This window comes from Xenopus tropicalis, chromosome 3 (assembly GCF_000004195.4).
Source record: "Xenopus tropicalis strain Nigerian chromosome 3, UCB_Xtro_10.0, whole genome shotgun sequence".
Taxonomy (NCBI): Eukaryota; Metazoa; Chordata; class Amphibia; order Anura; family Pipidae; genus Xenopus; species Xenopus tropicalis.
Window position 1 is genome coordinate 4,349,551 of NC_030679.2, and position 25,337 is coordinate 4,374,887.

General features: G+C 52.6%; 1 protein-coding gene across 2 annotated transcripts; it reads right to left on the reverse strand.

The window, feature by feature from the left end:
* Positions 1–271: 271 nt before the first annotated feature.
* On the reverse strand, positions 272–25,337 carry parvb (parvin beta). 2 transcript variants are annotated; one of them, NM_001005624.1, is given in 13 exon segments: positions 272–731; positions 827–899; positions 2,288–2,389; positions 4,314–4,382; positions 4,481–4,542; positions 4,625–4,644; positions 5,156–5,214; positions 5,558–5,673; positions 5,853–5,993; positions 6,753–6,855; positions 7,256–7,326; positions 7,805–7,894; positions 25,168–25,337. In NM_001005624.1, coding segments are annotated over 13 exon segments (1,098 nt in total). In that variant the 5' UTR covers positions 25,283–25,337; the 3' UTR covers positions 272–654.

Below are 25,337 nucleotides of genomic sequence, written 5' to 3' on the forward strand. Positions count from 1 at the left end.
AGTTCCCTGTATAACTCAGCCTGCAGCCTTGTGCCTTTATATGGGCACAGAACCCCTCAGTGACTGCTAATATCCTTATCATTTACAGTAGGGGGTACATTATCCCTTATAATACATGAGTGATACTCAGAGTTCCCTGTATAACTCAGCCTGCAGCCTTGTGCCTTTATATGGGGGGCACAGAACCCCTCAGTGACTGCTAATATCCTTATCATTTACAGTCGGGGGTACATTACCCCTTATAATACTTACAGTAAAAACAACAAGGGGATTAATGACAATACTTTATAGAGATTCCAGAACAAAAGACAAAGTTCAGGGGAGACAGAAGGACACATTCCATAGATATAATTTAATAACAATAATTCCAGTTGTTCCGGAAGTCGGACTGAGCGGCGTCTCTGGATGCTGCGTTTTCATTGGTCCATTTATACTTTTTGTTTTTTCCCCCATCAGTTTTGAAACAGAAGAGACGAAGGGGAAACCCGGACACACAATATATAAATATCTCTCACACAGATACAATAAGCTCCGTAGGGTTCCCGGGTCGCTGGCGCCGATGGGTAGAACTGGGTCGGGGGGGGGGGGGGGGGGGGGAATTGGGGGTGCAGTGCATTTCCCCATAAGGCACAATATGGGGGGAATAAGAGGGGTTCAGTCGAGGTGCTTGTACTTTGTGAAGAGATTGTATAAAACCCGCAGAGTGGACTTTAGGTCAAGGTTGACAATATCTGCAAAAGGAAAAAAAGACAGAAAAGTAAAGAATATGAAAAGGTTCTCTGCACTGCTGGTTCCGACTCCAGAATGGGGAACAAGACGGTGTTACCTTCAGGCCTGGCTTTCGGCTTCTTGAGCCCCCCGTCCTGCATCAGCTCGAAGGAGAAGGCGACGTTGTGAACCTGAAAAGGGGGAGATATAAAAGTGGGGACCCCATATTATATATGTACAGCAGGGGCTGTTCCTGCTGAATTGTGCTTAGTACAGGGGAATCCCTATGTGCCATAGTTTTATGGTATCTCTCTGTACAAGCTATGAGCACACTTAGGGGGCTGTTCCTGCTGAATTGTGCTTAGTACAGGGGAATCCCTATGTGCCATAGTTTTACGGTATCTCTCTGTACAAGCTATGAGCACACTTAGGGGGCTGTTCCTGCTGAATTGGGCTTAGTACAGGGGAATCCCTATGTGCCATAGTTTTATGGTATCTCTCTGTACAGGCTATGGGCAAACTTAGGGGGCTGTTCCTGCTGAATTGTGCTTAGTACAGGGGAATCCCTATGTGCCATAGTTTTATGGTATCTCTCTGTACAGGCTATGAGCAAACTTAGGGGGCTGTTCCTGCTGAATTGTGCTTTAGTACAGGGGAATCCCTATGTGCCATAGTTTTATGGTATCTCTCTGTACAGGCTATGAGCAAACTTAGGGGGCTGTTCCTGCTGAATTGTGCTTAGTACAGGGGAATCCCTATGTGCCATAGTTTTTATGGTATCTCTCTGTACAGGCTATGAGGCAAACTTAGGGGGCTGTTCCTGCTGAATTGTGCTTAGTACAGGGGAATCCCTTATGTGCCATAGTTTTATGGTATCTCTCTGTACAGGCTATGGGCAAACTTAGGGGGCTGTTCCTGCTGAATTGTGCTTAGTACAGGGGAATCCCTATGTGCCATAGCTTTATGGTATCTCTCTGTACAGGCTATGGGCAAACTTAGGGGGCTGTTCCTGCTGAATTGTGCTTAGTACAGGGGAATCCCTATGTGCCATAGCTTTATGGTATCTCTCTGTACAGGCTATGGGCAAACTTAGGGGGCTGTTCCTGCTGAATTGTGCTTAGTACAGGGGAATCCCTATGTGCCATAGTTTTATGGTATCTCTCTGTACAGGCTATGGGCAAACTTAGGGGGCTGTTCCTGCTGAATTGTGCTTAGTACAGGGGAATCCCTATGTGCCATAGTTTTATGGTATCTCTCTGTACAGGCTATGGGCAAACTTAGGGGGCTGTTCCTGCTGAATTGTGCTTAGTACAGGGGAATCCCTATGTGCCATAGTTTTATGGTATCTCTCTGTACAGGCTATGGGCAAACTTAGGGGGCTGTTCCTGCTGAATTGTGCTTAGTACAGGGGAATCCCTATGTGCCATAGTTTTATGCTATCTCTCTGTACAGGCAGGATGGATGTTGGCTGAGTGCCGGCTTCTCCTCAAATGCCCCACTTACCCCCCTGGTGTTAAATCACATATAAAATCAGGTCAATGCCAGCTACATATCCAGCCAATCACAGAGCCCCGCTCACCTTCTGTTCAAAGCCTTCGGGCGTGAGGTAGAAATTATGAAGAGGAACAAAATACCCCTCGAGGAGCCCCATGAGCAGCACCAGGTAGACGCCATCTGCAAACTGCGCATAGAAAAAAAAAATAAATCAGCGCCACCGAGGGAAAGTTCCCCTTTAGTTTTTTCATTTCCAGACTAAACAATAGGAGAAATTTGCCTTCGGACTGAGAATATAAATGTGAAGCTGCCGGAGAGCGGCACAATCCTCCTCGTTACCGATCAAATGGAAAGGTCATTTACCAGGTTCCGCCCGACTGGCGCCGAATATAAACCGTGCAGCGGAGGCCGTTATGTAACGGGCATTTGTTCTTCCGTCTCGCTGGGAATGGAGCTGCCATTGTGATTCTTATTCGCTCTAATGGGATTTTCTTCCCAGAACATGAAGTGCTCTAGAAAGGACTTATTTCCTCTCATTTATGGATCTGGTAGTTGTAGTTCTACAACATCCATGATGCCGAGGGTTTTCTATCCCAACACTATAGTCTTTGTCTAGAAACAGGGAGCCCACCTATCAACAATTGTGTACATGACTCTGAAGGCTATGGGTTTGTTCTTTGGGTGTTTTAGAGACCAGTAGAGGTTTAGATCATTCAAGAGGAAAGAAAGCAGAGGTCTAGGTCATTCAAGGAGAATGCCAATAAACATCTCTGTCAATTAAGGAGAACATCAGGACAGGTCTAGGTCAATTAAGTAGAGCCTCCGCAGGGGTCATTCAAGAATATCAGTAAAAGTCAAGTATGATGTTAGTAGAGGTCTAGGTCATTCAAGAAGAATGTCAAAAATCTCTGTCAATCAAGGAGAACATCAGTACAGGTCAGGATATCAGCAGAAGTCTAGAGCATTTAATAAGAACCATCACTAGGGATCTAGGTCAATAGAGGTCTAGGTCATGCAAGATGAACATCTGTAGGGATCTAGGTCATTCAGTAGAATGCCAGTAGACGTCTAGGTCATTCAGGCTGAACATTACTAGATATTGTGGTCATTCAAGCATAATGTCCATTGACGTATAGGTTAATTAAGTAGAACCTCAGCAGAGGTCTAGGTCATTCAAGAATATCAGTAGAAGTCTGGGTTATTCAAGCATGTCAGTAGAGGTCTAGGTCATTCAAGGAGAATGTCAATAAAAATTCCAGGTGAATTAAGGAGAACATCAGTACAGGTCAGGATGTCAGTAGAGGTCTAGAGCATTTAAAAGCACCATTACTAGAGATCTAGGTCATTCAAATGGAATGTCATTAGAGATCTATGTCATTTAAGATGAATGTCAGTAGAGGTCTAGGTCATTCAAGATAAACATCTGTAGGGATCTAGGTCATTCAGTAGAGGTCTAGGTCATTCAGGTTATACATCACTAAAGATCAGGGTCATTCAAGCATAATGTCCATAGAGGTCTAGGTTAATTAAGTAGAACCTCAGCAGAGGTATAGGTCATTTAAGAATATCAGTAGAAGTCTAGTTCTTTCAAGCAGAATTTTAGTGTAAGTCTAGGTCATTCAAGCTGAATTTGAGTTGAAATCTAGGTAGAGCTCTAGGTCTATTAAGGAGAACCTTATCAGAGATTTAGGTCATACAAGAATAGAACAAGTAGAACTCTAGGTCATTCAAATTAAATGTCAGTAGTAGTGTAGGTCATTCAAATAGAAGGTGAGTAGGAAGACTAGGTCATTCAGGCTGAACATCGCTAGAGATCTGGGTCATTCAAGTCCATAGAGGGTTTAGTCCATAGGTCAATTAAGTAGAACCTCAAAAGAGGACTAGGTCATTCAAGAATAATATCAATAGAAGTCTAGGTAATTCAAGTACAGAGCCAGTAAAGGTCTAGGTCATTCAATTACATCAGAAAAGGTCTAGGACATTTAAGAGGAATGTTAGACAAGTTCTAGGTTATCCAACTGGAAATAAGCCCTTGGACAAACCAGAACACCCAAGCAGACTGGTATTCGGGGGGGGGGGGCAAATAAATACATGCACAGAACCTCTCCTACCTGAGTCTCCAACTCCGTCACTTCCAGATTCAACTTGTTGAGATGTTTATTCACAAACGTGATCAACGACTGGAAGAAAAAAGGGGCAGAACCCTGAGATTAATACCCACCTACCCCCAGGGGAGAGAAGCAAAACCTGCTGGTCCCAAGGGAAGGGGGGCACTTACCTTCTTAACAACACTTAGTTTGTCAGGGGCGTGGTCAAATAAAGTGTCGAATGCGTCGCGCTCTGCATAAAGGGCAAGTAAATCAGTTATAAATGATGCACATTGACAGGTCAACTCAACGGGTCTCACAGAATATTTACTCACCGAATTTGCCCATCATCATCCTATGGAGAAAAATAAGCAATTAGTTCCTGTAATTGCAAATCTATTTAGTTTTATGGTATCTCTCTGTACAGGCTATGGGCAAACTTAGGGGGCTGTTCCTGCTGAATTGTGCTTAGTACAGGGGAATCCCTATGTGCCATAGTTTTATGGTATCTCTCTGTACAGGCTATGAGCAAACTTAGGGGGCTGTTCCTGCTGAATTGTGCTTAGTACAGAGGAATCCCTATGTGCCATAGTTTTATAGTATCTCTCTGTACAGGCTATGAGCAAACTTAGGGGGCTGTTCCTGCTGAATTGTGCTTAGTACAGGGGAATTCCCCTGTTCCTGCTGAATTGTGCTTAGTACAGGGGAATCCCTATGTGCCATAGTTTTATGGTATCTCTCTGTACAGGCTATGGGCAAACTTAGGGGGCTGTTCCTGCTGAATTGTGCTTAGTACAGGGGAATCCCTATGTGCCATAGTTTTATGGGGGGGTATTGGGGGGGTCAGTAGAGGTTTCCCCACTTACTCGGTGGTGGTTGTCAGTTCCTCGGTCACATGTGCCGTCTGTAAGAGCCCCTCGCGTTTCTGAAACAACAAACATACGGACATCAAGGGGCAGATTCACTAAAACTCCATCATTCCCCCCCCCTTTTTTTTTTTTAGTTTCCAATTCGACTAAACTCGTTCTCCCGAATGTCTGATGTTTAATAATTTTTTAATTTAATAAATTGCCATAAACAGAACAGGGTTAGAATTCTGCCATAGGAAGGAGTGGGGAAAATCTAAGCTTGCCCTGCACTGCCACCCAGTGGCCAATTGAGGAAACGCCTTACAGAGAGCTATAAAGGATTGAGCCCTGGGCTGTGGGGCTGCCGCACACACGGCGGTTGTTAGTAGTCGTATCTAGAAGTTTCTCTCACAGACTCACCTTGACAACGACGACTTGCACGCACACGTGCTCGGGGAGGCGGATCGGGGCCCGGAAATGCATGGCCAGGGCCACCAGAAGGTGCAGAATGGCAACCAGGTTTTTCCCATGGATGGCTTTATAGCATGCAGGGCAAAGAGAGACAGTGAGATTGAGGGGGGAGGGGTTAGAGAAGGGGGGCAGGTTTATAATACCCCCCCACCCCACCCAGTTTCTTGGCTGCAATCACCCATCTGCCTTATGGGTATCAGTTTACTGCAGTGCTAAGGCTTAAACCCCACCCACGAATACTTACAGTCAACGTTCCACCGTATGGCCCACCCCTGAGGTCTCAGCAGCTCCTGAACGGCTTCCAGTACAGTCTGCAGCTTCTGCTTCTGCCCAATCTCCGACTGCGTCACCTCCGCCACATTCAGCTTCCGACTCCCCAGCGTCTCTAAATGCAGAAAGAGTTTGCCCTGTAGCCTTGTGCCTTTATATGGGGGGCACAGAACCCCTCAGTGACTGCTAATATCCTTATCATTTACAGTAGGGGGTACAGTATCCCTTATAATACATGAGTGATACTCAGAGTTCCCTGTATAACTCAGCCTGCAGCCTTGTGCCTTTATATGGGGGGCACAGAACCCCTCAGTGACTGCTAATATCCTTATCATTTACAGTAGGGGGTACATTATCCCTTATAATACATGAGTGATACTCAGAGTTCCCTGTATAACTCAGCCTGCAGCCTTGTGCCTTTATATGGGGGGCACAGAACCCCTCAGTGACTGCTAATATCCTTATCATTTACAGTAGGGGGTACATTATCCCTTATAATACATGAGTGATACTCAGAGTTCCCTGTATAACTCAGCCTGCAGCCTTGTGCCTTTATATGGGGGGCACAGAACCCCTCAGTGACTGCTCATATCCTTATCATTTACAGTAGGGGGTACATTATCCCTTATAATACATGAGTGATACTCAGAGTTCCCTGTATAACTCAGCCTGCAGCCTTGTGCCTTTATATGGGGGGCACAGAACCCCTCAGTGACTGCTAATATCCTTATCATTTACAGTAGGGGGTACATTATCCCTTATAATACATGAGTGATACTCAGAGCGCTGTACCTGGGTAAGTACTGGGGGGGTTCCTGATGTTCCCAGTGCAAGTGGCACAATGTTACCCCTAAAGTCAGAGATTCCTTCTCACCTAGGAGTTTCTGCAGCACCTGCCCATCATACAGATCCTCTTCTAAATTCTTCACAATAATTCTCTCCTCGACCAAAACCTCATTAATCCAGTCTATAAGAACCTGAAAGGAACCAATCATGGGGTTTAGAACGAGGACTGAAAGAAAGCAGTAACATATATAGCACAATTCAGCAGGAACAGCCCCCTAAGTTTGCCCATAGCCTGTACAGAGAGATACCATAAAACTATGGCACATAGGGATTCCCCTGTACTAAGCACAATTCAGCAGGAACAGCCCCCTAAGTTTGCTCATAGCCTGTACAGAGAGATACCATAAAACTATGGCACATAGGGATTCCCCTGTACTAAGCACAATTCAGCAGGAACAGCCCCCTAAGTTTGCCCATAGCCTGTACAGAGAGATACCATAAAACTATGGCACATAGGGATTCCCCTGTACTAAGCACAATTCAGCAGGAACAGCCCCCTAAGTTGGCTCATATCCCCGCGGCGCCCCCTACCTTCACAAGCTCTTTGAATTTGGCCTCTTCCTTGGAATTGGGGTCGATCATGGTGCGCTCCTCGTTCTCCTCTGCGGGGCCACAAAACACAGAGAGGCTCAGAGACATTATACAGAACCTTTCCAGCACCGACCCGCCGGCACCCAGTAAATAAAGGCACGGAAACGGGAAGCGCAAACACTTCATGGAAAATATTTTCAAGGAATATTGTCACCAGGATTAGAATAAAAGCTACAAGGTGTTGTATTTACACACTGTCTTGCTTTATGGCAGATATGCACTTACTTTAACTCCAATAGGATTATTTACAGCACTGCTGCCTGAGGAAACCTGTGGGTGATTTGGCTAAGATTGGGGTGAAAATGGGAGACGAGGCCCCTTTCCTAATATACAGAGTGTAAGCACATCTGGCACCACTAGAGGGAGCCCTGTAAATAGGACTTATAGACAATAATAGGGGAACCTCTCTAACATGTAATATATATACTGACCAGCAGAGGGAGCATTAAACGTCAATTACATATTAACAATTACAGTCGTGCCCCTTACCAAGCAGGGTGTCTTCTGGGTGCAGATCAATGGGGGTGGGCGACATCGGTGCATTGATGGCATTTTTACCCTCTTCCTGGAGATCACTCACTGCAAGGAACATAAAAGCACCCCGGCATTAATACCCAAACGGGACAGGTTTGACCCGACTCATAATCCCATATTTGTTGGAGTCAGAACCAGCAGTGCAGGGAAGGGAAAGGGACAGACACAGTGACAGTTACACATAACTATAAACCCAGTGAGAATGAGGAATGAATGGATATTGGGGAGTTGTATCAGGAGTCAGAACCAGCAGTGCAGGGAAGGGAAAGGGACAGACACAGTGACAGTTACACATAACTATAAACCCAGTGAGAATGAGGAATGAATGGGTATTGGGGAGTTGTATCAGGAGTCAGAACCAGCAGTGCAGGGAAGGGAAAGGGACAGACACAGTGACAGTTACACATAACTATAAACCCAGTGAGAATGAGGAATGAATGGGTATTGGGGAGTTGTATCAGGAGTCAGAACCAGCAGTGCAGAGATGGGAAAGGGACAGACACAGTGACAGTTACACATAACTATAAACCCAGTGAGAATGAGGGATGAATGGATATTGGGGAGTTGTATCAGGAGTCAGAACCAGCAGTGCAGGGAAGGGAAAGGGACAGGCACAGTGACAGTTACACATAACTATAAACCCAGTGAGAATGAGGATGAATGGATATTGGGGAGTTGTATCAGGAGTCAGAACCAGCAGTGCAGGGAAGGGAAAGGGACAGACACAGTGACAGTTACACATAACTATAAACCCAGTGAGAATGAGGAATGAATGGATATTGGGGAGTTGTATCAGGAGTCAGAACCAGCAGTGCAGGGAAGGGAAAGGGACAGACACAGTGACAGTTACACATAACTATAAACCCAGTGAGAATGAGGAATGAATGGGTATTGGGGAGTTGTATCAGGAGTCAGAACCAGCAGTGCAGGGAAGGGAAAGGGACAGACACAGTGACAGTTACACATAACTATAAACCCAGTGAGAATGAGGAATGAATGGGTATTGGGGAGTTGTATCAGGAGTCAGAACCAGCAGTGCAGGGAAGGGAAAGGGACAGACACAGTGACAGTTACACATAACTATAAACCCAGTGAGAATGAGGAATGAATGGATATTGGGGAGTTGTATCAGGAGTCAGAACCAGCAGTGCAGGGAAGGGAAAGGGACAGACACAGTGACAGTTACACATAACTATAAACCCAGTGAGAATGAGGAATGAATGGATATTGGGGAGTTGTATCAGGAGTCAGAACCAGCAGTGCAGGGAAGGGAAAGGGACAGACACAGTGACAGTTACACATAACTATAAACCCAGTGAGAATGAGGAATGAATGGATATTGGGGAGTTGTATCAGGAGTCAGAACCAGCAGTGCAGGGAAGGGAAAGGGACAGACACAGTGACAGTTACACATAACTATAAACCCAGTGAGAATGAGGAATGAATGGATATTGGGGAGTTGTATCAGGAGTCAGAACCAGGGAAAGGGACAGGCACAACAGTTCCCCTTTAATGAGCGCCCCCATATGGTTGCCGCTGGCTGTGAGTCCCTGGGGGCCACTCGGGGGCGGAGCTGACAGACATCTGGCTCACAGACAGACAGTTGTGGCCCCGCTGGGAAATCCACCAGTTACTAATGAAGCCACCAATGTGCCACGGGGCGCGGGTGAGACAGTCTCCCTACATGCCTCGGGCTGCTTGATTGCAAGCTCTGTGGGGCAGAGAATCTGCTGTATAGGCTGAAGCTTTACCCTAATGCATGAAGTGATGTCACAGCGAGGGAGGGAATGTACCTGCCCCTACTACTCCCAAATAGCACCCAGCCTGCCCCCCCCCAGGGCATCTCCAGCCCCCCTTATTGCCCCCACCTACCTGCTGCTTCTTTCCTGCGCTTCCTGCACAGCAGCCCCGACATGTTTGTGCCTGACGCTCCTTACTGCCTCCAACTGGGGGCAAAGTGGCTCCGAGCAGCGTCGGCTCAGGTTATTTCTGACTGGGTGACGATGGGGCGAGGGGGGAGGAAAGGCTGAAATTCTATCACCAGCGTCTGAACAGTAGCACAGAATTTATTGGTCTCTCAGCTCCCAGGGAGCCCGGCCAATGAGAAAAGCAGATTGTAAACAAAATAAAGGGGAACTTGACTCTATTTATATAAAGGATTGAGCTTCCCCCCATTTATAGCTTATTGTGTGCCCAGAGCATTCCTTCTCTGTATATTTGTATTTATACATATGGGTAGGGGGTGCCATAGTGTTTCCCTTAGACAGTACAGTATGGGGGTACAGCTTATTGTGTGCCCAGAACATTCCTTCTCTGTATATTTGTATTTATACATATGGGTAGGAGGTGCCATAGTGTTTCCCTTAGACAGTACAGTATGGGGGTACAGCTTATTGTGTGCCCAGAACATTCCCTCTCTGTATATTTGTATTTATACATATGGGTAGGGGGTGCCATAGTGTTTCCCTTAGACAGTACAGTATGGGGGTACAGCTTATTGTGTGCCCAGAGCATTCCTTCTCTGTATATTTGTATTTATACATATGGGTAGGAGGTGCCATAGTGTTTCCCTTAGACAGTACAGTATGGGGGTACAGCTTATTGTGTGCCCAGAGCATTCCTTCTCTGTATATTTGTATTTATACATATGGGTAGGGGGTGCCATAGTGTTTCCCTTAGACAGTACAGTATGGGGGTACAGCTTATTGTGTGCCCAGAACATTCCTTCTCTGTATATTTGTATTTATACATATGGGTAGGGGGTGCCATAGTGTTTCCCTTAGACAGTACAGTATGGGGGTACAGCTTATTGTGTGCCCAGAACATTCCTTCTCTGTATATTTGTATTTATACATATGGGTAGGGGGTGCCATAGTGTTTCCCTTAGACAGTACAGTATGGGGGTACAGCTTATTGTGTGCCCAGAACATTCCCTCTCTGTATATTTGTATTTATACATATGGGTAGGGGGTGCCATAGTGTTTCCCTTAGACAGTACAGTATGGGGGTACAGCTTATTGTGTGCCCAGAACATTCCCTCTCTGTATATTTGTATTTATACATATGGGTAGGGGGTGCCATAGTGTTTCCCTTAGACAGTACAGTATGGGGGTACAGCTTATTGTGTGCCCAGAACATTCCTTCTCTGTATATTTGTATTTATACATATGGGTAGGGGGTGCCATAGTGTTTCCCTTAGACAGTGCAGTATGGGGGTACAGCTTATTGTGTGCCCAGAACATTCCTTCTCTGTATATTTGTATTTATACATATGGGTAGGGGGTGCCATAGTGTTTCCCTTAGACAGTACAGTATGGGGGTACAGCTTATTGTGTGCCCAGAACATTCCTTCTCTGTATATTTGTATTTATACATATGGGTAGGGGGTGCCATAGTGTTTCCCTTAGACAGTACAGTATGGGGGTACAGCTTATTGTGTGCCCAGAACATTCCTTCTCTGTATATTTGTATTTATACATATGGGTAGGGGGTGCCATAGTGTTTCCCTTAGACAGTACAGTATGGGGGTACAGCTTATTGTGTGCCCAGAACATTCCTTCTCTGTATATTTGTATTTATACATATGGGTAGGGGGTGCCATAGTGTTTCCCTTTTCTCTGTACCTGTTGGTGGGTACTGCCATAGCGCCATGGATGCAGATGAAAGAGCTAAACTGGGAGGAGTCAGACAACATAAATACAGAGTCAGGATCCATTATATTGCTTAGATCCCAGGTCTGGTATCGCTTTTGTTATACCCACACTGACCAGTAGGTGGGACACTTCCTGTAGTACAGAGCTATCATTACTCTATAGCAGTGCTGTCCAACTTCTGCGGTGCAGAGGGCCGGAATTTCTCTAGCATACATGGCGGAGGGCCGGTAATGGAAGCCAGTTTTGACCACTCCCCTTTTTGAAACCGCACCCACTTCAAACCACACCTATTTTATCACAATGGTGGTAGCACAGCAAAATCCCAAATGCTTGGTCCTCACTGCGGGGATATCAACCATCATTCATATGTGAAAGAATTATGTCATATTAAGATATACCCTTAAATTCCATATGCCTCCTTCTCCCCTGTGGATAGCACAGCAACCCCCAGTACATAATTACACACCTTTGGGACCATTTAATGGCTATTTCCAACTGCTAACAAACTCCCACAACAAACCCCTGCCAGGTTCACCTCCCACAAGCAGCATAGGGCAAGAAGAGTATGTCATACACAGGCAGCACTCTGCCTGTCCTATGCTGTCTGTGTGTGCCATACTCTGCCTGCCCTACCCTGACTGTATGTGCCATACTCTGTCTGCCCTACCCTTCCTGTGTGTGCCATACTCTACCTGCCCTACCCTTCCTGTGTGTGCCATACTCTACCTGCTCTATGCTGGCTGTATGTGCCATACTCTGTCTGCCCTACCCTGACTGTATGTGCCATACTCTGTCTGCCCTACCCTTCCTGTGTGTGCCATACTCTACCTGTCCTATGCTGTCTGTGTGTGCCATACTCTGCCTGCCCTACCCTGACTGTATGTGCCATACTCTGCCTGCCCTACCCTGACTGTATGTGCCATACTCTGTCTGCCCTACCCTTCCTGTGTGTGCCATACTCTACCTGCCCTACCCTTGCTGTGTGTGCCATACTCTACCTGCCCTATGCTGCCTGTGTGTGCCATACTCTACCTGCCCTACCCTTCCTGTGTGTGCCATACTCTACCTGCCCTACCCTTCCTGTGTGTGCCATACTCTACCTGCCCTATGCTGCCTGTGTGTGCCATACTCTACCTGCCCTACCCTTCCTGTGTGTGCCATACTCTACCTGCCCTATGCTGGCTGTATGTGCCATACTCTGCCTACAGTACCTATGTCTGAGGTGTGAAGAAGTGAACAATGGGAGTGATTACAGTCTGAGCCTGAGGTGTGAACACTGCAGGGGGTGAACAATGCAGAAACTAAAAGGTGTGAAAAACACAGGGGATTACATTTTTAAACAATACAGAGGGATTACAGCCTGAATCTGAGGTGAGAACCATGCAGGGGGGCAGTTAATCACAGTACTGATACCATTTAATGCTTACTCAAAGGTAAGCCATCAAAGCAGCCAGACAGGTGGGGGGCCACACAGAGGGGGGCCGCGGGCCGCATGCGGCCCGCGGGCCGCCAGTTGGACAGCACTGCTCTATAGTTATGTGTAACTGTCACTGTGTCTGTCCCTTTCCCTTCCCTGCACTGCTGGTTCTGACTCCTGATACAACTCCCCAATATCCATTCATTCCTCATTCTCACTGGGTTTATAGTTATGTGTAACTGTCACTGTGTCTGTCCCTTTCCCTTCCCTGCACTGCTGGTTCTGACTCCTGATACAACTCCCCAATACCCATTCATCCCTCATTCTCACTGGGTTTATAGTTATGTGTAACTGTCACTGTGTCTGTCCCTTTCCCTTCCCTGCACTGCTGGTTCTGACTCCTGATACAACTCCCCAATATCCATTCATCCCTCATTCTCACTGGGTTTATAGTTATGTGTAACTGTCACTGTGTCTGTCCCTTTCCCTTCCCTGCACTGCTGGTTCTGACTCCTGATACAACTCCCCAATATCCATTCATTCCTCATTCTCACTGGGTTTATAGTTATGTGTAACTGTCACTGTGTCTGTCCCTTTCCCTTCCCTGCACTGCTGGTTCTGACTCCTGATACAACTCCCCAATACCCATTCATTCCTCATTCTCACTGGGTTTATAGTTATGTGTAACTGTCACTGTGTCTGTCCCTTTCCCTTCCCTGCACTGCTGGTTCTGACTCCTGATACAACTCCCCAATATCCATTCATTCCTCATTCTCACTGGGTTTATAGTTATGTGTAACTGTCACTGTGTCTGTCCCTTTCCCTTCCCTGCACTGCTGGTTCTGACTCCTGATACAACTCCCCAATACCCATTCATCCCTCATTCTCACTGGGTTTATAGTTATGTGTAACTGTCACTGTGTCTGTCCCTTTCCCTTCCCTGCACTGCTGGTTCTGACTCCTGATACAACTCCCCAATACCCATTCATTCCTCATTCTCACTGGGTTTATAGTTATGTGTAACTGTCACTGTCCCTTTCCCTTCCCTGCACTGCTGGTTCTGACTCCTGATACAACTCCCCAATATCCATTCATTCCTGTAAATTTCATTACACATTTTTTTGGGTTTAGTTCCCCTTTATGACTGATCGCTCGGTGGATAATTAACGAGGGATCGTTTATTTCTGCACAACACAAATCAATATGTAGATGTGCCGCAGCCTGTAACGACACGGGCGCAGAGAGCCAAGAATGCCATTAGGAGCAGCCTATCCGGTTACGGCTAAAATAAGCGCTCATAACGGATTACGGGGTGTCTGCGCCAGGGTTCTAGCTCCCTTCCTGCCTGCCCGTTTCACCCGACCAACTGCAATAAACTGAAATGCCTACAGGAGTACGAGTTACACACAGACCCCCCCCCCCAGAAGTGACACAGCACTAAAACATTTGGTTCCGACTCCTGAATAAATGTAGCAGAAGCCAGAAACATCCACAACTGCCTCTACCTATTCACTGCTGCCATAAATAGGAGTGCAAGCTCTTCTGGGTCAGGGACCCATCTCTGGAACATGTCGGCATTATATAAATGAAAGGCAGTCGGGGGGGGCACTCACTTGGTACCGGAGAATACGGCGCCGACCGACCTCTATAGTCGCAGGGGATGAGCCCAAATTGCCACAGCCGGCAGTGAGGCTAAATAAGATCCCCAGAGCGGCCATATCTGAGCCGCCATCTTGGCCTGAGCGCAAAGCTGCTTCCTGCCGATTGGATAAAGGCACGGGTGCCCATTAAAGGGGAAGTTGGCCTTGTCATTCGTGTATTTCCCTTTAAAGGGGAGGTTCACTTTAACTTCTAGTAGGTTATAGAAAGGCCTATTCATAGCAACTTTGCAATTGGTCTTCATTATATATATATTATATACAGTATATATAGTTTTCATATTACTTGCAGCTTTAAATGGGGGTCACTGACCCCGGCAGCCAAACCCTATTGCTCTGTGAGGCTCCAGTTTTATTGTTACTTTTTATTCCTTATCTTTCTATTCAGCCCCTCCCCTATTCCTATACCTGTCTCTCATTCCAACCACTCCCTGGTTGCTAAGGTAACTTGGACCCTAGCAACCAAACCCTATTGCTCTGTGAGGCTCCAGTTTTATTGTTATTGTTACTTTTTATTCCTTATCTTTCTATTCAGCCCCTCCCCTATTCATATTCCAGTCTCTCATTCCAACCACTCCCTGGTTGCTAAGGTAACTTGGACCCTAGCAACCAAACCCTATTGCTCTGTGAGGCTCCAGTTTTATTGTTATTGTTACTTTTTATTCCTTATCTTTCTATTCAGCCCCTCCCCTATTCATATTCCCGTCTCTCATTTAACCCACTGCCTGATTGCTAAGGTAAACAAGGCCCTAGCAACCAGACAGCTACTGAAATTCGAAACTGGAGAGCTGCTGAACAAAAAGCCAAATTACTGAAAAAAACGCAAAAAATAAAGACCAATTGCAAATTTATCCAGAATATCAGTGTCTACATGATACAAAAAGATTAGACCTGATTTAAAAAGGGTTGTTCTCCTTTATCTTAAATTAAGTTTTAGTATAACGTAGACACGGATATTCTGAGGCAATTTGCAATTGGTCTTCATTTTTTATTATTTGTGGTTTTTGAATATTTCGGGTTTTTTTTGTGCAGCAGCCTGGCATTTTTAGAAGCCATCTGGTTGCTAGGGTGCAATTCAACCTAGTGACTGGGTGTTGATTTGAAAACGAATAGAGGCGGGGGTGAATAGTAAGATAAATAAAAGAATAGAAAGTAATTAACCTGAAGGTGAATGTTGCCTTTATTGCAGTTCCCTAGGCAAAACAGCAGAGGGCGTTGCTGGTAACAATCTATGATATTGGCAGCGTAAAACTGCAAATCAGCAAACGAAACCAGTCATCAGAATCAGCAGAAATTGCAAATAAAATACACGAGAGCACACATGTGGGTGTATGTCCCCTTAAAAGTGTATATGGCAGCTCCTACCCATGTAGTCAGAGAGGGCACGTTGGGGATCTGATCAGGCACAGACTGCCCCTGGCACTGGGGGTTAAATGGTTTCATTTATTAGGGTGAGGTTTGTGCTGCAGAGGAATTTACGGCCTGGGGGCTGGGTGTGGGGGCTGTACGTTGGGTGGGGCAGTTACTCAGAATCTGGCACAGGATTAGCCCTGGAGTGAAGGCCCCTGAATTCTATTGGCTATTGGCTTCCTAAATATAATAAGGGCCGGAATATTTATTATATTTACACCTGCCCCCCCACCTCTCAATCCCAACCCAAGGGGGTTAATATGAAGTTACCCCTCCCTTTGCTGCTATAACTGCCCCTGCCCTTCTGGAAGGTCCCACTAGATGTTGCTGGGAGTTGCTGCCATTCAGCCACAGGGGCATTAGTGAGGTTGGGCACTGATGTTGGGGATCAGGCTCACAGTCGGGGTTCCATCCCACAGGGGATCAGTTGGGTTGCCCCTCCCTTTGCTGCTATAACTGCCCCTGCCCTTCTGGGAAGGTCCCCACTAGATGTTGCTGGGAGTTGCTCCCATTCAGCCACAGGGGCATTAGTGAGGTTGGGCAGTGATGTTGGGGGTCAGGCTCACAGTCGGGGTTCAGTGGGTGGAGCTTTATGCATTCAGGCAGGTAGTGTTCTCCCTTTTAGTGTCTCTCAGGGGATGCTGGGAATCGCAGTACAACAGCAGCAGAGGGCGCCAGTTCTGCATTATGATCATGGGTAGAATTCCACTGGGGGTTGATACGACCTTGGCTAAGTGGCAGCTCTGCGCGGCTGAAGGGCACAACCAGCCTATTTATAGAAGGGCCCGGGTAAGTGCCACCCACAGAAATCTGCTCTCAGTTACTATTGCCCCTGACTGGGCGGCCAACCCCAGCTTTGTGCCCCAGGGCCCCCTGCCAGGGAAGCCACCTTTGTATTTCTCATTTATAACATTGACATCCATTGCCATTACCAGCAGGGGGCAGCCTCTCAGTGGCCCTCCTCATATCTAGTGTGGCCCTTGGCTCTCCAGGGCCCCCATGGGTGCTGGGAGTCACTCTGCCCAAGTGTTGGGACAGGGAGCAGGGGATGCTGGGAAAGGGAGCAGGGGATGCTGGGAGCAGGGGATGCTGGGAGCAGGGGATGCTGGGAGCAGGGAGCAGGGGGAGCAGGGGATGCTGGGAGCAGGGAGCAGGGGATGCTGGGAGCAGGGGATGCTGGGAGCAGGGAGCAGGGGATGCTGGGAGCAGGGGATGCTGGGGCAGGAGCAGGGGAGGGATGCTGGAGCAGGGAGGCAGGGGATGCTGGGAGCAGGGAATGCTGGGAGCAGGGAGCAGGGGATGCTGGGAGCAGGGAATGCTGGGAGCAGGGAGCAGGGGATGCTGGGAGCAGGGAATGCTGGGAGCAGGGAGCAGGGGATGCTGGGAGCAGGGGATGCTGGGAGCAGGGAGCAGGGGATGCTGGGAGCAGGGAGCAGGGGATGCTGGAGGCAGGAAATGCTGGGAGCAGGAAATGCTGGGAGCAGGGGATGCTGGGAGCAGGGGATGCTGGGAGCAGGGGATGCTGGGAGCAGGGGATGCTGGGAGCAGGGAGCAGGGGATGCTGGGAGCAGGGGATGCTGGGAGCAGGGGGATGCTGGGAGCAGGGAGCAGGGGGATGCTGGGAGCAGGGAGCAGGGAATGCTGGGAGCAGGGAATGCTGGGAGCAGGGAATGCTGGGAGCAGGGAATGCTGGGAGCAGGGAATGCTGGGAGCAGGGAGCAGGGGATGCTGGGAGCAGGGGATGCTGGGAGCAGGGGATGCTGGGAGCAGGGGATGCTGGGAGCAGGGAATGCTGGGAGCAGGGAATGCTGGGAGCAGGGAGCAGGGGATGCTGGGAGCAGGGAATGCTGGGAGCAGGGAGCAGGGGATGCTGGGAGCAGGGGATGCTGGGAGCAGGGGATGCTGGGAGCAGGGGATGCTGGGAGCAGGGAGCAGGGGATGCTGGGAGCAGGGAATGCTGGGAGCAGGGAATGCTGGGAGCAGGGAATGCTGGGAGCAGGGAGCAGGGGATGCTGGGAGCAGGGGATGCTGGGAGCAGGGAGCAGGGGATGCTGGGAGCAGGGAGCAGGGGATGCTGGGAGCAGGGAGCAGGGGATGCTGGGAGCAGGGGATGCTGGGAGCAGGGGATGCTGGGAGCAGGGAGCAGGGGATGCTGGGAGCAGGGGATGCTGGGAGCAGGGGATGCTGGGAGCAGGGAGCAGGGGATGCTGGGAGCAGGGAATGCTGGAGCAAGGGAGCAGGGGATGCTGGGAAGGCAGGGAATGCTGGGAGCAGGGAGCAGGGGATGCTGGGAGCCAGGGAGCAGGGGATGCTGGGAGCAGGGGATGCTGGGAAGCAGGGAGCAGGGGATGCTGGGGAGCAGGGAGCAGGGGATGCTGGGAGGCAGGAAATGCTGGGAGAGGAAATGCTGGGAGCAGGAAATGCTGGGAGCAGGAAATGCTGGGAGCAGGAAATGCTGGAGCAGGGAGCAGGGGATGCTGGGAGCAGGGAGCAGGGGATGCTGGGAGCAGGGGATGCTGGGAGCAGGGGATGCTGGGAGCAGGGGATGCTGGGAGCAGGGGATGCTGGGAGCAGGGAGCAGGGGATGCTGGGAGCAGGAAATGCTGGGAGCAGGGAATGCTGGGAGCAGGGAATGCTGGGAGCAGGGAATGCTGGGAGCAGGGAATGCTGGGAGCAGGGAATGCTGGGAGCAGGGAATGCTGGGAGCAGGGAGCAGGGGATGCTGGGAGCAGGGAATGCTGGGAGCAGGGAATGCTGGGAGCAGGGAATGCTGGGAGCAGGGAGCAGGGGATGCTGGGAGCAGGGAATGCTGGGAGCAGGGAATGCTGGGAGAGGAATGCTGGAGCAGGGAGAGGGGATGCTGGGAGCAGGGGATGCTGGGAGGCAGGGGATCGCTGGGAGCAGGGGATGCTGGGAGCAGGAGAGGCGCAGGGGATGCTGGAGGAGCAGGGAATGCTGGGAGCAGGGAGCAGGGATGCTGGGAGCAGGGAGCAGGGGATGCTGGGAGCAGGGAGCAAGGGGATGCTGGGAGCAGGGAGCAGGGGATGCTGGGAGCAGGGGATGCTGGGAGCAGGGAGCAGGGGATGCTGGGAGCAGGAAATGCTGGGAGCAGGGAATGCTGGGAGCAGGAAATGCTGGGAGCAGGAAATGCTGGGAGCAGGGAGCAGGGGATGCTGGGAACAGGGAATGCTGGGAGCAGGGGATGCTGGGAGCAGGGAATGCTGGGAGCAGGGAGCAGGGGATGCTGGGAGCAGGGAATGCTGGGAGCAGGGAGCAGGGGATGCTGGGAGGCCAGGGAGCAGGGGATGCTGGGGAGCAGGGAATGCTGGGAGCAGGGAGCAGGGGATGCTGGAGCAGGGAGCAGGGATGCTGGGAGCAGGAGGCAGGGGATGCTGGGAGCAGGGGATGCTGGGAGCAGGGGATGCTGGGAGCAGGGAATGCTGGGAGCAGGGAATGCTGGGAGCAGGGAGCAGGGGATGCTGGGAGCAGGGAATGCTGGGAGCAGGGAATGCTGGGAGCAGGGAGCAGGGGATGCTGGGAGCAGGGGATGCTGGGAGCAGGGAATGCTGGGAGCAGGGAGCAGGGGATGCTGGGGAGCAGGGGATGCCTGGGAGCAGGGGATGCTGGGAGCAGGGGATGCTGGGAGCAGGGGATGCTGGAGCAGGGAGGCAGCAGGGGATGCTGGGAGCAGGGAGCAGGGGATGCTGGGAGCAGGGGATGCTGGGAGCAGGAAATGCTGGGAGCAGGGAATGCTGGGAGCAGGAAATGCTGGAGGCAGGAAATGCTGGGAGCAGGGAGCAGGGGATGCTGGGAGCAGGGGAATGCTGGGAGGCAGGGGATGCTGGGAGCAGGAATGCTGGGAGCAGGAGCAGGGGATGCTGGGAGCAGGGAATGCTGGGAGCAGGGAGCAGGGGATGCTGGGAGCAGGGAGCAGGGGATGCTGGGAGCAGGGAGCAGGGGATGCTGGGAGCAGGGGATGCTGGGAGCAGGGAGCAGGGGAATCTGGGAGCAGGAAATGCTGGAGCAGGGAATGCCTGGGAGCAGGGAATGCTGGGAGCAGGAAATGCTGGAGCAAGGAAATGCTGGGAGCAGGGAAATGCTGGGAGCAGGGAGCAGGGGATGCTGGGAGCAGGGAATGCTGGGAGGCAGGGAATGCTGGGAGCAGGGAATGCTGGGAGCAGGGAATGCTGGGAGCAGGGAGCAGGGGATGCTGGGAGCAGGGAATGCTGGGAGCAGGGAATGCTGGGAGCAGGGAGCAGGGGATGCTGGGAGCAGGGGATGCTGGGAGCAGGGGATGCTGGGAGCAGGGAGCAGGGGATGCTGGGGAGCAGGGAAATGCTGGGAGCAGGGAATGCTGGGAGCAGGGAGCAGGGGATGCTGGGAGCAGGGAGCAGGGGAATGCTGGGAGCAGGGAGCAGGGGATGCCTGGGAGCAGGGAGCAGGGGATGCTGGGAGCAGGGATGCTGGGGAGCAGGGAGCAGGGGATGCTGGGAGGCAGGAAATGCTGGGAGCAGGGAATGCTGGGAGCAGGAAATGCTGGGAGCAGGAAATGCTGGGAGCAGGGAGCAGGGGATGCTGGGAACAGGGAATGCTGGGAGCAGGGGATGCTGGGAGCAGGGAATGCTGGGAGCAGGGAGCAGGGGATGCTGGGAGCAGGGAATGCTGGGAGCAGGGAGCAGGGGATGCTGGGAGGCAGGGAGCAGGGGATGCTGGGAGCAAGGGAATGCTGGAGCAGGGAGCAGGGATGCTGGGAGCAGGGAGCAGGGGATGCTGGAGGCAGGGAGCAGGGGATGCTGGGAGCCAGGGGAGCAGGGGATGCTGGGAGCAGGGATGCTGGGAGCAGGGGTGCTGGGCAGCAGGGGATGCTGGAGCAGGGAATGCTGGGAGCAGGGAATGCTGGGAGCAGGGAGCAGGGGATGCTGGGAGCAGGGAATGCTGGGAGCAGGGAATGCTGGGAGCAGGGAGCAGGGGATGCTGGGAGCAGGGAATGCTGGGAGCAGGGATGCTGGGAGCAGGGAGCAGGGGATGCTGGGAGCAGGGGATGCTGGAGCAGGGGATGCCTGGGAGCAGGGGATGCTGGAGCAGGGGATGCTGGGAGCAGGGAGCAGGGGATGCTGGGAGCAGGGGATGCTGGGAGCAGGAAATGCTGGGAGCAGGGAATGCTGGGAGCAGGAAATGCTGGGAGCAGGAAATGCTGGGAGCAGGGAGCAGGGGATGCTGGGAGACACTGGGAGAGGGATGCTGGAGCAGGGGATGCTGGAGCAGGGATGCGGGGAGCAGGGAGCCAGGGATGCTGGGAGCAGGGAATGCTGGGAGGCAGGGAGCAGGGGATGCTGGGAGCAGGGATGCTGGGGAGCAGGGGATGCTGGGAGCAGGGGGAGAAAGGGGAATGCTGGGAGCAGGAGCAGGGGATGCTGGGACAGGGAATGCTGGGAGCAGGGAATGCTGGAGAGGGAATGCTGGGAGCAGGGACAGGGGATGGGCTTGGGAGCAGGGGATGTGGGAGCAGGGAATGTGGGAGCAGGGAAGGCAGGGGATGCTGGGACAGGGGATGCTGGGGCAGGGATTGCTGGAGCAGGGAATGCGGGAGGCAGGAATGCTGGAGCAGGGAATGCTGGGAGCTGCGGGAGCAGGGGATGCTGGGAGCAGGGGATGCTGGGACAGGGAGCAGGGGATGCTGGGGCGAGGGGATGCTGGGAGCAGGGGATGCTGGGAGCAAGGGAGCAGGGAGATGCTGGGAGCAGGGAGCATGGGTGATGCCTGGGAGGCAGTGGAGCAGGGGATGCTGGAGCAGGGATTGCTGGGAGCAGGGGATGCTGGGAGGCAGGGATGCTGGGAGCAGGGGATGCTGGAGCAGGGAGCAGGGGGAATTGCTGGGAGCAGGGGATGCTTGGGAGCAGGGGATGCTGGGAGCAGGGGATGCTGGAGCAGGGAGCAGGGGATGCTGGGAGCAGGGAATGCTGGGAGAGGGAGCAGGGGATGCTGGAGCAAGGGGATGTCTGGGAAGCAGGGAGCAGGGGATGCTGGGGAGAGGGAGGCAGGGATGATGGAGCAGGGATGCTGGAGCAGGGAGAGGGGATGCTGGGAGCAGGGGATAGCTGGGAGGGGGATGCTGGAGCAGGGAGCAGGGGATGCCTGGGGAGCAGGGAGCAGGGATGCTGGGAGGCAGGGGATGCTGGGAGCAGGGATGCTGGGAGCAGGAATGCTGGGCAGCAGGAAATGCTGGGAGCAGGGGATGCTGGGAGGGCAGGGCAGGGATGCTGGGAGCGGAAATGCTGGGAGCAGGGAATGCTGGGCAGAGGATGCTGGGAGGAGGAATGCCTGGGAGCAGGAAATGCTGGGAGCAGGGGAATGCTGGGAAGCAGGAGGCAGGGGATGCTGGGAGGCAGGGATGCTGGGAGAGGGAGAGGGGATGCTGGGGAGCCAGGGGATGCTGGAGCGGGGATGCTGGGAGCAGGGGATGCTGGAGGGCAAAGGATGCGGGAGCAGGGAGGCAGGGGATGGCTGGGAGCTGGGAGCAGGGAAGCTGGGAGCAAGGGAGCAGGGGATGTGGGAGCAGGGAGGCAGGGGATGCTGGGAGCAGGGGATGCTGGAGCAGGGGGATGCTGGAGCTGGGAGCAGGGGATGCTGGGCAGGAATGTTTGGGAGCTAGGGAATGCTGGGGCAGGAAATGCTGGAGCAAGGAATGCTGGGAGAAGGGAGCAGGGGGGAAATGCTGGGAACAGGGAATGCTGGGAGCAAGGGAGTCAAGGGGAAGCTGGGGCAGGGAATGCTGGGAAGCAGGGAGCAGGGGATGGCTGGGAGGGCAGGGAAATGCTGGGAGCTAAGGGAGCAGGGGATGACTGGGAGCAGGGAGCAGGGGGATGCTGGGAGGCAGGGAATTGCTGGGAGCAGGGAGCAGGGGATGCTGGAGCAGGGGATGCTGGGAGCAGGGGATGCTGGGAGCAGGGGATGCTGGGAGCAGGGAGCTAGGGGATGCTGGAGCAGGGGATGCTGGGAGCAGGGAGAGGGGATGCTGGTAGCAGGGGATGCTGGGAGAGGGGGATTGCTGGGAGCAGGGGATGCTGGAGCGGGAAGCTGGGAGCAGGGAAATGCTTGGAGGCAGGGAATGCTGGGAGCAGGGAATGCTGGAGCAGGGAGAGGGGATGCGGGAGCAGGGAATGCTGGGAGGAGGGAATGCTGGGAGCAGGGAATGCTGGAGGGAGGGAATGCTGGGGCAGGGATGCTGGGGAGCAGGGATGCTGGGAGCAGGGGGAATGCTGGAGCAGGGAAGCAGGGGATGCTGGAGCAGGGAATGCTGGGAGCAGGGAATTCGCTGGGAGCAGGGAGCAGGGATGCTGGGAGCAGGGGATGGCTGGGAGCAGGGGATGCTGGGGAGCAGGGGATGCTGGGAGCAGGGGATGCTGGAGCAGGGGATGCTGGGAGCAGGGAATGCTGGGAGCAAGGGGGATGCTGGGGAGCAGGGAGCTAGGGGAATCGCTGGGAGCAGGGATGCTGGGAGCATAGGGATGCTGGAGCAGGGGAATAGCTTGGAGCAGGGGATGCTGGAGCAGGAGAGGGGATGCTGGCGAGCAGGGGAATGGCTGGAAGCAGGGGATTGCTGGGAGCAGGGGATGCTGGGAGAGGGAGCAGGGATGCCTGGGAGCAGGGATGCTGGGAGAGGGATGCTGGAGCAGGGAATGCTGGAGAGGGGATGCGGAGCAAGGGAGCAGGGGATGCTGGGAGCAAGGGAATGCTGGGAGCAGGGAGCAGGGGATGCTGGGAGCAGGGGATGCTGGGAGCAGGGGAATGTGGAGGCAGGGAAATGCTGGGGCAGGGAGCAGGGATGCTGGGAAGCAGGGAGGAGGGGATGCTGGGGAGGGAAATGCTGGGAGCAGGGAGCAGGGGATGCTGGGAAAGGGGGATGCTGGAGCGGGGATGCTGGAGCAGGGAGGCAGGGATGCTGGGAGCAGGGGGGATGCTGGGAGCAGGGGATGCTGGGAGCAGGGAGCAGGGGATGCTGGGAGCAGGGAATGCTGGAGCAGGGGATGCTGGGAGGCAGGGAATGCTGGAGCTAGGGGATGCTGGGAGCAGGGGAATGCTGGGAGCAGGGAGCACGGGGGATGCTGGGAGCAGGGGAGCTGGGAGCAGGGAATCGCTGGGAGGCAGGGGATGCTGGGGAGAGGGACAGGGTGCTGGAGGCAGGAAATGCTGGGAGCGGGAGCAGGGGGAATCTGGAGCAGGGAGCAAGGGGATGCTGGGAGCAGGGGATGCTGGAGGGCAGGGAGCTAGGGAATGGCTGGGAGCAGGGATGCTGGAGCAGGGAGCAGGGAGCAGGGGATGCTGGGAAGGGAGCAGGGATGCTGGGGAGCAGGGAGAGGGAATGCTGGGGCAGGGGAATGCTGGGAGCAGGGGGCAGGGATGCTGGGAGCAGGAGGAGCAGGGAATTGCTGGCAGGGGATGCTGGAGGCAGGGATGCTGGGAGCAGGGAATGCTGGGAGCAGGGAGCAGGGGATGCTGGGAGCAGGGGATGCTGGGAGCAGGGAATGCTGGGAGCAGGGAGCAGGGGATGCTGGGAGCAGGGGATGCTGGGAGGGGGGAGCAGGGGATGCTGGGAAGGGGGCGGGACACATGAGGGGAAGCTGCTTCTGCCCTGGAAATGCCAAAACTCTCAAGGACCTGTGAGCTCATCCCCTGAGCTGTCTGTGTGAGAGGTGCATCCTGGGAAATTAACCCTCTGTGGGCTGTAGCAGGGCCCCTTAGAGATTAACCCTCTGTTAATACAAAACAAGAACACTTACCTTCTGAGGGGTTAACCAATTATATGCACAGGCCTCACAGACACAAGGAGTTAACCCCTAAATGACAGAGTCGCAGAACCATTCGTTATTAAACCCTCAACTCTCCAAACAGTCTGCACTTCGTAAACAGCAAAAGGCACAAAGACTTCTGGGAGGTGTAGTTCAAACAGCTGCTATTTAGTGATGAATTCCCAGAACTATGGAGATTATAAACCTGAACACAGGAGGGGGGGGGGAAGCAGCAGATTGTAAGCTCTGCAGGTCAGGGCAGGCAAAGCATTCTGGGTAAGGTGCTGGCAGGTCAGACCTACAGGGCTGTATCACCAGGTGTGAGACCCCTTCATTCCTTCTGACCCCGCTGAGATCCCATACCTGTCCCATTAACCCTTCCCAGACTCACCCTCTTTGGCTTTCTTCTTCCTGACCAGGGTCCCTCCCAGCTTCCCCAGGAATGATTCGTCCTTCCTCATCTTTGGTCCCTGTAGGGTGGGGGACCTGACCGGGGTGGCAGACATGGTGCTCCCCCCTGGGGTGCTGGGTGGGTGCTGGGTGCCTCTCAGTAGCCCCCTG

Excerpts from the sequence above, each read along its gene's own strand:
- parvb (XM_012958798.3), bottom strand. The coding sequence starts at position 9,764 with ATGTCGGGGCTGCTGTGCAGGAAGCGCAGGAAAGAAGCAGCAG. Across the intron at positions 7,895-9,721 it reads GCGCAGGAAAGAAGCAGCAG|TGAGTGATCTCCAGGAAGAG; the intron begins GTAGGTGGGGGC and ends TGTTCCTTGCAG. Across the intron at positions 2,390-4,313 it reads TGACGGAGTTGGAGACTCAG|TTTGCAGATGGCGTCTACCT; the intron begins GTAGGAGAGGTT and ends TTCTATGCGCAG.